Source organism: Lagenorhynchus albirostris, chromosome 5 (genome assembly GCF_949774975.1).
Source record: "Lagenorhynchus albirostris chromosome 5, mLagAlb1.1, whole genome shotgun sequence".
Lineage (NCBI taxonomy): Eukaryota > Metazoa > Chordata > Mammalia > Artiodactyla > Delphinidae > Lagenorhynchus > Lagenorhynchus albirostris.
Genome location: NC_083099.1, coordinates 68,332,435 through 68,345,083, shown reverse-complemented (window position 1 = coordinate 68,345,083; position 12,649 = coordinate 68,332,435). Strand labels below are relative to the sequence as shown.

At 36.6% G+C, this 12,649-nt stretch overlaps 1 protein-coding gene across 1 annotated transcript; it reads left to right on the top strand.

Annotated features, from left to right (window-relative positions):
* Positions 1-368: 368 nt before the first annotated feature.
* TMEM207 (transmembrane protein 207) lies at positions 369-12,212 on the top strand. The gene is made up of 5 exons (XM_060149032.1): positions 369-443; positions 2,300-2,337; positions 8,014-8,058; positions 9,093-9,235; positions 12,073-12,212. Exons 1-5 carry the CDS (start codon positions 369-371, stop codon positions 12,210-12,212), a joined length of 441 nt encoding a protein of 146 aa, XP_060005015.1.
* Positions 12,213-12,649: the final 437 nt, after the last annotated feature.

The window sequence follows — 12,649 nt, the reverse complement described above, 5'->3', positions numbered from 1 at the left end:
AAAAAACTACAAAACAAACAAACAAACAACCCAGAAGTACCCTGGAATAAAAACATGCACTTGAATGTTGTAAGTTATTTCAGCAGCCAGCTAGTTTTGCAGGTCAGCATGTATTACCCTGGCTTTTAAGGGTTTGAGAAACATTATCAGTGTTCTGAGCTTAAACTGAAATCCTTGAACATTCAGTACCTGTGAGCTTGCACCTAAAATTCCAGCTCCTGGCAGGCACTTTACCAGTCACAAGGAGCGAGCATTAATGAGTGCCCTGGCATGAAGCAGAACTTATAGAGAAGCTAACACGTTCTGAGAAAGACGGAGATAAACACAGACGGCAAACCACTATCTTTGAGCCTCTTGTCCTTTAAGTTATGTCGAGATCCAGACTTCTAAGTGTCACTTCGATGGTCTCAAAAACAGGAATCTTGTGTTTGCCACTATTCCAGGTAACCATCTCTCTTTCTGGGAAAAGATTTTCAAAGCTACTACTCTAAGGATCTGATTTGTTATAGATTTGTGGTTTGGGTAACAATGACTCCGACAGTTAGAAGATTTCCTTTAAGAATGTGTTACCAGAATCTTAGGGCATTATATATATTGGTTAAACATACAGATAACAAAATGGTTTATGACCTTAGTCCTATGTCTTCTTTATTTAGTTCTATTGCTATTGAAATATGATGTGATTAATATTTTTTTAACTTTGTTATGCTGTAAAATTTTTTAAAAATCAGAAGTGTTATTGACATAAAATGCTGTGGCAGGATTAATTTAAGGTATGTTTACTGTTGTCCAAAGCCATACTTGAGGCTCAACAGTTTTTCAGTGCTGAACAGTGCAGACAGAACCATCTTAGAGTCTATTTTGATTCCTCTGCTCTAGTATCTCATTCTGACTTATCCCTGCATTTCTGTATCTGTGTTTCTTGAATGCAGCGTATCTGAAATATTTAGGTATGAAATATATTAAGACTTCACTCCCCATTTCTTGATAACTGCAAAGTCTGACATTGGAAGTGAGGTGGTAATAATGTAACACTGTGTACTTCTTGCTAGGGTTTCAAGGAAGTGACTTGAAAGTGAAATGCTGGCTTTATTTGTTTATCTGTTAAGCTGGATCCTAAATGATTTCATCTGCTCATAAATAAACTTTCTTTATGGACAAAATTTGAACGTTCATTTTCCTTTCAGTTAGTATGCAAGTCTATTTGCAGCATTCTAGCAAAAGAGAGTGCAACTCATTTTCTGTGCTTATAAATTGTTCATTACCACGCTCTCTGATGGCCAATTCATGACTCCATCTGCAACTCCACAAATCTCTTTGCCCAGACAAACTTGGTGGAATAAATATGAGGTGCTGAGGAAGATGAGTTTGGGATTAAGGGAAAGAAAACGTATCTCACACAAAATTTCCAAGTCTATGATTTTAAATTTTGTAACTTCTTACTTGTATTGATATTTGTATGTAGGGTCCAGGAAAATAAATACTTCACAGACCTCATCAACACAATGTTTAGGGCTACATATAAATAATATTCAACAATTTTTCTCATTGTACATGAAAATGGTCTCAGTTCAAGAGAAAGACAAACCTATAAGCAAGTCCTCTAGACAGGAGTACTTTCTTTCCTCTGTGACATGAGTTATTGTAACCTATAAGGCTCGACACAGAGGATAAGAAAATTGTGTTAGAATACTTACGGTTTGGGTCTTTTAAAATAAAGCAATCAAGGTTATTAGTTTTCCCCTCTTCTTTGATAAAGAGAAAAATGTAAATCTCAACAGGAATGTCAATGGATCTTAGGTTGACCTTAGCCTGAGAGCAGGTTAAAATCACTCCCTCCTTCGTTCATGTATTTAATATCCACTAACGCTAAGGGAATGGACTTCAGTTTTCATGTAGAGAACTTGATTCCTTTGCATGAAAATAATATTCACAGGTAATGAAACTCCTTCCTCTAGCTAAAATGTGAAAACAAAGAAAAATGCAAGGTGCACAAAAGCTCTTTAGATAAAGCAAAATCTACCTATAGAAAAAACAAAGTGTTTTCACACCCACCTATGGCGGTGTGTAGGATAGGAATCTGGCTCCCAGTATATATCTCCTGTCACTGCTGAGCTGGCGAATCTACCCAGAGATTTTTTTCAATTACAATTCTTTGCACCAATAGACTCTGCTGCGGAGCTTTTAATTAAAACAGAAAAACAAGCAAAATGATATCAACACACATTGTCTCTAGGCACTGTATTAAAGGATTAGACATGAAATGTTTGGATTTCATTGTTCTAAACATGTGTTTCAGTTGGTGCTATCGGACTCACCATGTGAAGAAAATGAAATGTAAGTAAATAGCAAGAGGCTCTATGGTTCTATTCAGCATTTTCAAAATTCAAAGAATAAAAATGTCTCAAGTCATTTGAGAAGCCCCAACTGAGTTTCAAACGATCATTATAATCATGCAAGAAAAATAAAAAGTAAATTGCTTTTAAATGTAAATGGCTCAATTTTTCTAAAAGCAGAAAAATGCACTTTCATTGTGATCAACTTTGTTAAATAAATAAGGGACCTAGTTGATTTCTAGGTATTTTTGCTCACTGCATTCTCCACACTTGAAGTTTTAAGTGTCCTTTAAGTTCATGAAAGAATCATGACTTCCTCTATGACTCCATCCACCTGTGTAACTCACAGGGATGATGGGAGACAGTTTTCTGGGTAATTTGGTTTCAAATATAAGCAAACTACCAAAGATCTAACCTGTATTATGTGTACCTTTCAAAGTGCTTTTGATATATTATGTCAATAATTGACACTATTTTCTCACTTTTCGTACTGTAGGCTTAATTCTTCTCAGAATTCTATTCGGGAGATGGGGAGAAGGTGCCATTAATAAAGCTGCTGATGGTTAACGATAACTGTAATGTACTGAGACTTTGTGCAAGTGTCAGAAAGCACTTCTGCCAAGCCCTATCTTCTCCTGGGAGCAGCCCTCACTGCCAGCTAGCTGTTTTTATCATTGACTGTTACCCTCAAGGCCGGGGTCTCCGGGCATTGTCTCCAGATTATGAGGCCATGCTGGGTGGGCTGCTTTCCTTGGCCCTGGAATCCTTCACCTATTTCTGATGGATCATCCCATTATTGATCATCTGCTTATTAAATGTGTGCCACTCTTTCAGCTACTGCATGGCTCTCCATTGCTGTTTCTTTGCCTTGATTTTGGACTTGCTTTTTTCTCTGTCTTCTGGTGTTGGTGACATAATGGACTTTTGACTATTGGTGTGCTTACCTAACTTTGGACCTCATGGCTGTCTCATCTTGCCCTTTCGTCTTCTGCCTTTGACCCAGAATAATAGAATAAAGAAATTCATAATTGGAAAGGATCAGAAATGTTGAATCTAATTCCCCAATCAACATGACAGGAGAATATGGTATTGAGGAACTTTATAAGCTAACTTTAGAGTCACTGAGGCTACTGGCCTTTTTTTTGGGTGAAGAAATTGAGGCCCAAAGAGAGTACCAAATTAATTGCAGGACTTAAATTAGTACTTAGGTACAAACTTTTTGGCTACATCATTTTGCATGTAAATGTCTGTTATATTAGTCATTACTTAATATAATTGCTTTTGAATAAAAACAAGAAACCACCTCAAATATAATGCAAATTAACAGAAAATTAAGACAGAAAAGGCAAGAAAGTGGCTGATTTTGTGGAGAGTTCGTATAAGGTAAGTAAATGTATTGAAGGCAGACACAATATTTCAAATATTTTGCCAACACAGGAAGGTGTTTGTGGGATCTATTATTAGTTCTATTTACATTTTCTTTCCAGCACAAGACTAATTTTTTTCTTCTCTAACCCGATCAATTTATTTATTTATTTATTTATTTTAACATCTTTATTGGAGTATAATTGCTTTACAATGGTGTGTTAGTTTCTGCCGTATAACAAAGTGAATCAGCTGTATGTATACATATATCCCCATACCTCCTCCCTCTTGCGTCTCCCTCCCACCCTCCCTATCCCACCCCTCTAGGTGGTCACAAAGCATGGAGCTGATCTCCCTGTGCTATGCGGCTGCCAATCAATTTATTTTTATAACTGCATTTTTAGTATAAAGAATGCATTGCTAGACTTTTTGTGTATAATTTAGATATTATAAGTAATTTAGTGTATGAAATCAAACACGTCAGAGTCCCTCTGAAAAATTACACCTTTAATCTTTTCCCTTCCCCAGAAATAACCACGTACACTGATGTATATGTATGTACATAAATAAGGTATCTTACAAAACATAAATAAAATCATACACATATGGGATTCTGTAAATTAATTGCATTAATACATTGCTGATGATAGTCTACCATATTACCTGGCTTGGGGAAGTTAAGTATTTTGTTCAAGAGTAAACAAGTAAAAGGCAGAGCTTGCATCTGGGCCTATGACTGATTCCTGAGCCTGGGATTTTCACTACAAATCCACACTGCATGTCCAATATTTAGATAAAATTACACACCTGGTGAAATACCTAGGGGTACACAATCCAACCATCCTTTTGGGTACTGTACAATTTACCCACCCCAGATTAATTAGGTCAGGCCACTGGTCTCTGGATGATATGATTTGGCACCTGTCCCTCCCCCAAATTATTGTAGCTGAATTGCATTCCGGCTTCAGTTAAGAGTAATTTTTACAGAAAGGACCGATGAAATTTATTATTGCATTTATTCTAAGAGTACTGTGGGAAACGTTGCTCCTGTTGTTAAAGACAGCCTCTTTATGAAGCCCCGTAGTTTGAATTTGTCTGTCATTTCTATAGCTGGAATAGTTGTGCATTTGGTGAATAATGCTGCCTGTTTTTGTTCATTTTAGAGGATACTATATAACCAGTTCTTTCTTTCATCCTATTAATTGCTAGAAAGCTTAGATTTACTACATTCAGTTTACAAACTGATCTCACTTTTGGCTTATTCTCTTTGTCTGCTACTCTCTGTGCTCTCATTTCTAATTTTTTTTTGTATTTTTAATATTTTCTTAAAGCATTTTGGAACACAGAATATTGAATCCATTCAGACAGTAGTCCACATAGTAATATGAGGCTAGAGATGAATTTTCCTCTCCCCAGTTACAATGCTGCATAGTGGTAAGAGACATGAACTCCACAGCCAGACCATTTGGGTTTAAAGCCTGCCTCTGCCACTTCCGCCATCTTATCATGAACAAGTTACTTAATCTCTTTATGACTGAATTGTCTCAACTATAAAGTGAGGATTATAATAGTGTGACCCCACTTTATAGCATTTTAAGTTTGAAAGTGAGTTAATTCACATGAAGTTATACAACTGGTTTAGAAGAATGCCCAGCACAAGAAATTATGGATAATTCTAGTAGAGAAGCCAATGAAACAACTTTGCACTCTTCTTCTATTTATCCAAGTAATGAATTTGCAGTTAATCTTAGGTCCACAGGTTCTCAGCACTGAGAAAAAACAATTAAGATCAACTAGTTTAACCATCCCTATAGAGCAGGAATTATCTCCATACATCAAAGTAGGGCACTGGTTGTTCTGGAAGGGACGGAAATTATCTCCTTCGACACCTACTTCTAGAGAGCTCTGATTATTGGAAATGTCTTCCTTAAACGTTATAGTCAGCTCTCACTTCTCCTGGATTTCTTTTTTATCTTTTTGGCATCCCCATCCCAATTTGATCAAGCATAAGTAAATCTCTGAGTAAATAACTTTTTCTACACTGAAGATCTTGCACCTAAAATTTAAATATTTAAAATACTGATATTGTTCAGACACTTTTAATTTTTTTTAAGAACTCAAAAAATTTCTGTTTAAAAATTGAACTTGTAAAAGACATGGAAACAATGGTGAAGAAGGAGGCACATGGAGTCAGAAGACCTCTATTCTAGTTTAAGTTCTTTGGTCAGGTAGTGACCTCCCATTTCGTTTCCCACTGTGAGTGTCTGTTGCACAGTGTGCAAAATCCTAAAGGTGAAATAAACGATCCTAAAGGAGCCTACAGTTGTGAAATTGTATGACCACTTTGCATTTCTCCAGCTAACTGCTTCCTGGCCATTTTATTGCATATCAGTAACTTCACCAGTGTGTGCACGGCATCAGAAAAAGGAAGTAAAGTAAATAAGTTTGGATAATTGTTAGCACTTGAAAAAAATATTGAGTGGCTCAATAAGAGCCACTCAATAATTGACACTTATTGAGTGTCAAAAAGAAATGACATAAGGTAGTTAACATATAGAATTGACATTTTAATAAGTATATGGTCTATTTTTAAATGTAAAGGAGAGAAGCAGAGATTTATATATGGAGGAAGATAAAGCAATCCATACTTTTTTCTGGTCATAAGCTTAGATTTCAAGACTCAAAACCAAGAACCTTGAGCTGTTTTATTGAGCCAGGACACCAGGAGTATTTCTCTACATACATCTTTAAAGTGGGATACTACATTTTAAAGATTTTTTGTATTTATAATATACTATGTAAAAATTTTATGACTACAAAAGTGATGTATGTACATTATAAAAATTCAAAGAATATAGAAATACTGAAAATATAAAGTGCCTCAAAATACCATCTTCAGGAGAAGCAAGCATTGTTAGTAATTTGGTATATATCTATACATACTAACTGTATAATACCTATGTAGTGAAATCATTGTATTTACATAGAAGAAAATACACAAAGTAGAATTGAGCTCTCTGTATTATTTTGTTTAATTATAAATATAAATCTATATTCTCTTTGATGAATGGATAATATTCCTTTATAAGGATGTTCCATTAATTATCTTTATAATCCTTTATTGATGATCACTTGTTTTAGGATGTTTTTGAAATTTATATTTCAGCTGCCATTTTCCCCCCTGCCATTTGTACCTATATACTTGGTTAAATCCTCTAGGTGCACACACACAAAAAAGTCTTGTCGTCTGGGTGACTGACGTTTGTCTTAAATGTTTGTGGTAAAATTTTTAAGTTGATACTTCACATATGTTAAAAAGTCATTTCTGACTAGTATAATAATAAACATGACACACTGCTTCCTTAGAGATGCTGAGAGCAATAAATTAGCTGACATTTAAAAATGCTTTCAAGCTGAAAAGTACTAAGTATTATTTTAACAATGGCCGAAGAAGACATGATTAAGTACAGCTCTATCTCAGAAGTTTATCAGGCTGTGATGAACGGTTTTCCACTATTTAATGCTAGAATACTTTAACAGCGGCCCATACACTAAGGTGTGAAAAAAGTCCATCAGCAGACATACATTTAGTGCCCGTGTCTGATATAGTGAGGGACTCTGGAATGAATAGCACTTGAGTGTCTATCCCTGGGGAGTTAAACCTCCTGAAAATTACACTGTGAACTTTGTTTTTGTGTCATCTTTTTAACCTAAACCCAGGAATGACTGAGTTGTACCTAGATACAAAAATGGTTTAACCATCCTAATGGAAGATCGACTTCTAACTCCTTGGTAAATGGTATGTGTGACCACACACACCCATTTTACTTTTATTCTAATTTTTTTCTCCAACCAGTTTACAGGCCTGGTTTAGTAATATCTTCCTTACCAAGATATTAAAGGATAATAGAGATTATGAAATTTCCCTGGAGAATTCGCATTTTGAAAAACTCTAGGTCTCTGAATAAATAGAATACTGCAGTGGTTATCTGCCTAATGCCTAACACCTATGACATGTTAGCCCTGAAAAGATAGTCACTACCTTCTCAATGCACAACAGTATTCATAACTCTAGAATCAAGCCTATTACAGTGCAATTATCTGCTTACATATCTGACAGTTTCACATTTACCTGTATTCTCAGTGCCTTAAATGAAGTGGACATTCAGTAAACATTTGTGTAATTATGGGGGGGGCAGTGGGTAGGTGATTGTTGAGGAAATAAGTGTGGTCAGAACAAATACTACGGTCCAGAAGAATAATCCTTGTCCCTCTAGAGGTCCAGCACTAACTGCTCTTCCTTTATTACCAGGTGCACAAACTATAAAGATCAGTACACAAATGGCTGGTATATCTGGTAAGGATACCCTCAATTTGTGTTATAAAACCTTTAGTGGTATATGACACTCCTTTTCCTAAATAATTGAGATAGAATATGAAATCAGAGCATAAGAAAACTTTAGGGACCATGTGGATCAACAGAAACATCACTTTCAGGTTGTTGGCCAGTGTTTACTTAAACATTTCCTATGACAGGGAACTTACTTTTTTTTTCTTTTGCGGTACGCAGGCCTCGCACTGTTGCGGCCTCTCCCGTTGCGGAGCACAGGCTCCGGACACGCAGGCCCAGCGGCCGTGGCTCACAGGCCCAGCCGCTCCGCGGCATGTGGGATCTTCCCGGACTGGGGCACAAACCCGTGTCCCCTGCATCGGCAGGCGGACTCTCAACCACTGCGCCACCAGGGAAGCCCGGGAACTTACTATTTTTAAGAATAATAATTTATTCCCAAGTTGGATATTTTTAAAGGTGAAATCATTGTTCTTTATCTTGAAATCTCCCAAAATGACTCCTCCACTGATTTTAGTTCTGACCCTAAAAGCCATTCAGAATATGACAAAAAAGGATTGTTATAACTTCCTAAATCTCGGCTTCTGTATTTTCAAAACTAAACATTACCAGTTCTCTCAATTAGATGGTTAGCTTCTCAAAGACAGAGACCCTATCTTGTCAACCTGTGAATCCCCAGCTCCAACATCTAAAATCTATTTGGTCACTTACGTACTAGTTGAATGAATGAATGGATGGCTGAATGGAAGGAATAATGGATGAATGAGTTAAGGAATCAAGATGCTGCTCTTTTGAACCACTCTCCAATTTCTAAAGAGAAAACAGTTAAGATTACCTGGCAAGACTGACCCCCTGTAAGCTCAGTGAACATTCCAGAGTCAGTGAAAATGTATGAGTGGTGGTGGGGGATTGCTTAAGGAATTTGGCCTCCCAGATTGTTTGTATCCAGTCTTGTTGAGTTTTTGCCCCTTTCCGGGAAGTAGCAGGAGCTCTTAACTTCCCAGAATGCTCCACCTCACTCCCCTTTCTTCTTCTGGCGTAAGGTTCTTGCTGCTGATTTTCCTGGTGGCTCTTCTCTGTGGAGCAGTGCTCTTCTGCCTCCAGTGCTGGCTGAGGAAACTCCAAAATGGTCCCCGAAGACGCACCATGGCTGTTTTTGCTGTTGGAGACTTGGACCCTGTTTATGGTAAGCTGTCTACACACTTCTAGACTTCCTCTCTGGAAACCTTATAGTTTTGTGTGGGTCGAAAATCTAATCTGTGAAAAGCAGATTTGTAAACATAGAACGAGACATGGTTTATTGAAGACTCAAAGGCATGCACTGGGGAGAGAGTCTGAATGAGAAAACTTCAGAAGAAAAAGACCCCAAAAGAAAAAAAAAATGTGTCCTGGGGAAGTGACTCAGAGTTGAGTATGGGGATAGAACCTAAACATGTCATTCAGTCAACAAGCAGAAGGGAAAAGATACACAGGGCTGGACACTCCAAGTAAATGGTAAGGTTTAGGGTACAGAAGAGCATCTCTGGGATTTTAATATCCATCTATCCTACCCCGTGTTCATAGTCTCATTTACAAAGCTCTCCATGTCTCACTTACCTGCAGTAATGTTGAACAACAATTTACAGATTGTCTGCTGCCACTGCAGAGCCTGAAATACTGGAATTGGACAGGCGAGTGTCAATACTCATGTCCTTTCTCCCCAGACATATTGGCAGCATCCTGATCTTGTCTGCTCCCAAACCCCACCCCCCAAACCATGCCTTTCCTATTATTTTCCAGTCTGCATTAAGAGGTATGAAAAGGAGGAAAGTATGGTCTTGAGTTATGTGTAATTGCTAGCCTCAGCTGTAAATAGAAAAATGACAATTTTCTGATTTCTGGGAAGTGACAATTAATAGTTTATTTCTTCATGTTAAGCAGTGTCCTCATCCAGAGACCGTCTGTTAAACTTTCCTGTTAAGGCACTGCATTGTATACTACAGTTGCCTCAAGAGTGCTTGGTAGAGATTAACAGCTGCCCTTCAGAAACTTGGATCAGCATAAGATTTTCAACAGAGCAGGAGATGTCCTGGAAAAACTAACAGCTAAATAGGAAGTGGGGTAAAAATAAACTAAAAAGTTTTAATATCAAAATTCAGTACTTTTTCTTTTTTTTTTTTGTGGTACGCAGACCTCTCAGGGTTTTGGAGCACAGGCTCTGGACACGCAGGCTTAGCAGCCATGGCTCACGGGCCCAGCCGCTCCGTGGCATGTGGGATCTTCCTGGACCGGGGCATGAACCCGTGTCCCCTGCATCGGCAGGCGCACTCTCAACCACTGCACCACCAGGGAAGCCCATCTGTGTTGTAACATTAGTAAGGATAATGATTAAATCATTATTTAACCATTATTTAATCATTATTTAACCATTAAGATAGGATAACCATTAAGATGGGAAATACTATTGTAAATAAAAGAAAATGCATCATACTCTTAGCATAGTACAGTTCTTGCTATATAGTAATAATACTATTATCACTACTAATAATAGTGACAATCAATTTTAATGTGTGTCAGGCTTTGTTTTAAGCACTTTACATTCATTTAGACTTGTTTTTATAGATGTAGATACCATCACTAGATTTTTATGGCACAACAGCAAACTGAGGTGTAAAAATATTGTGTAATAACGTAGGAGTAGATTATTCAATTAAATAAATAACCCCTTAAGAAAAGTGTTGAACCAGGAGGTGAGACTTATATTCTAAATATGGCCCCACCCTTCACATATTATAATAATATTTGAATTATTATATTATGGAAATTCATGATTCTAAATAAATAGAATGCACTCCAAAGTAATCATTTTGAGTAATCTACATATGGATTCCAGTGAAGCAGCTATTGCCTGATATGTAACTACTCGTGGAATCATTTTGATAATTGTGGCATGTTCTTTGGAATTTTCTCAATGGTATTGGATCTTAATCCTTTAAGAAAGAGATCAGCACATTTTTTATATTAAAGGCCAAAATATGTTTGACTTTGCAAGCGTGTGGGGATGACTCACTTCTGCAATTATAGTAGAAAAAGCAGGCAAAGACAATATGCAAATGAATGGACATGTTTGTGCTATTTCAATGTAATATACAAAAACAGTCAAAGGGCCAGATTTAGTTTAAGGGTGTAGTTTCTTTTTTAAAGGTGAATTTATGGTTGTTATTATTGTTTTGGGAAGAAGAAGCCAAATCATTCCCAGAAAGGTAAAGACCCCTGTGAATAAAAGAAAAAATATAAAGAGAGAAATGGGTATAAAATATTACTGTTGATTTCCTGTGTGACTCAAAAACAGTCTTTCAAGCCAATACTAATAGAAGACTTCCCAAAGAACTATTGGAATAAGTGCATGATCTCTCAAGGTGATCAGTTTCAGGAAGAAAATGTTTGTTTTTTGATATATAATGGCTTGTAGTGTGCATAATCTAAAGTCAAGAGCTTTGATTTCAAAATTTAAAATTTGAGAATGCCTTTCGTTTATTGCATGTGTATACTTTAATTGAAAACTTCACAACTTGATATTTTTACTATTCATCATAGAGATGTTGAAATTAATTAATTGTGTGAGTTGCAGTTTACAGAGCATACATATAAAATAATGAAGTTCAGAGGTAATACTTTAATGTTTCTAGTGATATTTGCATATCTCATGATGGAAGCATTAGCTAAAATGCCATTCGTGTTTACGGGAATCTTGTCTTCTGATCTTCCAAAAGGGATATTTCTTCTGGTTTCAGCTGTTAAGTTGTAGGTGCTTCTTTATGGCTTAGTCAATGATGGTCTAATCGGTTCATGAGAGCAAATTTTCTTGCCGTAATGACTAAACTATCGTGGCAGAGAGTGATATGGTTGTAAATTTTTTCTCAAGGGAACAAACAATTTTCTGTTGCTCCAGTGATCCAAGAAATGCCAGATTTTATTAGGCAGTTCATGTGCTTCTGTTTTATGCTGACTAGAAAGATTATATCTCCACCTTTCTCTTTCCAGGGACAGAAGCAGCTGTGAATCCAACTGGAATTGGAATGCACCTTCAAACTCAAAATCCTGAATTGTATCATGTTCCATGTTTTGGTGCTTTAGGCCCCCCACCTCCATATGAAAAAATTCTAAAATCAAGCCGATTTTAGATCTGGATGATTAATTGAAACTCAGAAATATTTTTAATTCCAAAACATAAAATTTAAGAACAGTTCTTTCATTTAGTGGGAATTCCTAGAGATCAATTAATGTAGTCTAAAAAAGGACAAATAGACAAAAGCATGAATGTAGGAAAAGAATTTGGAGCATGGAGATGTTACCGTAGTAAATTAGTGGAGTCTTGGTATGTCACTGCTGCTTTATACTTTTATGCTCCTAATCAAGTTTCTCCATGTACTCATATAGGCAGTACTTAACTCAAGGAGTGGCTTCCATTAAGTTTAGGATTTTGCTGTCATACACATCACAAATTTTTCTGCCTCAATCTCTATTTCAATTTGACCTCTTCCCTAGTATGGAGTCAATAAAATTATCATAATTTAACAGTGACCCAAATAGAGATGCATACATGTCCAGACCCAGAACC

Coding starts and splice junctions, on each gene's coding strand:
- TMEM207 (XM_060149032.1), top strand. CDS start 369: ATGTCGAGATCCAGACTTCTAAGTGTCACTTCGATGGTCTCAAAAACA. Junction 8,059..9,092: donor ACAAATGGCTGGTATATCTG/GTAAGGATACCC, acceptor TTCTGGCGTAAG/GTTCTTGCTGCTGATTTTCC. Junction 9,236..12,072: donor AGACTTGGACCCTGTTTATG/GTAAGCTGTCTA, acceptor TTCTCTTTCCAG/GGACAGAAGCAGCTGTGAAT.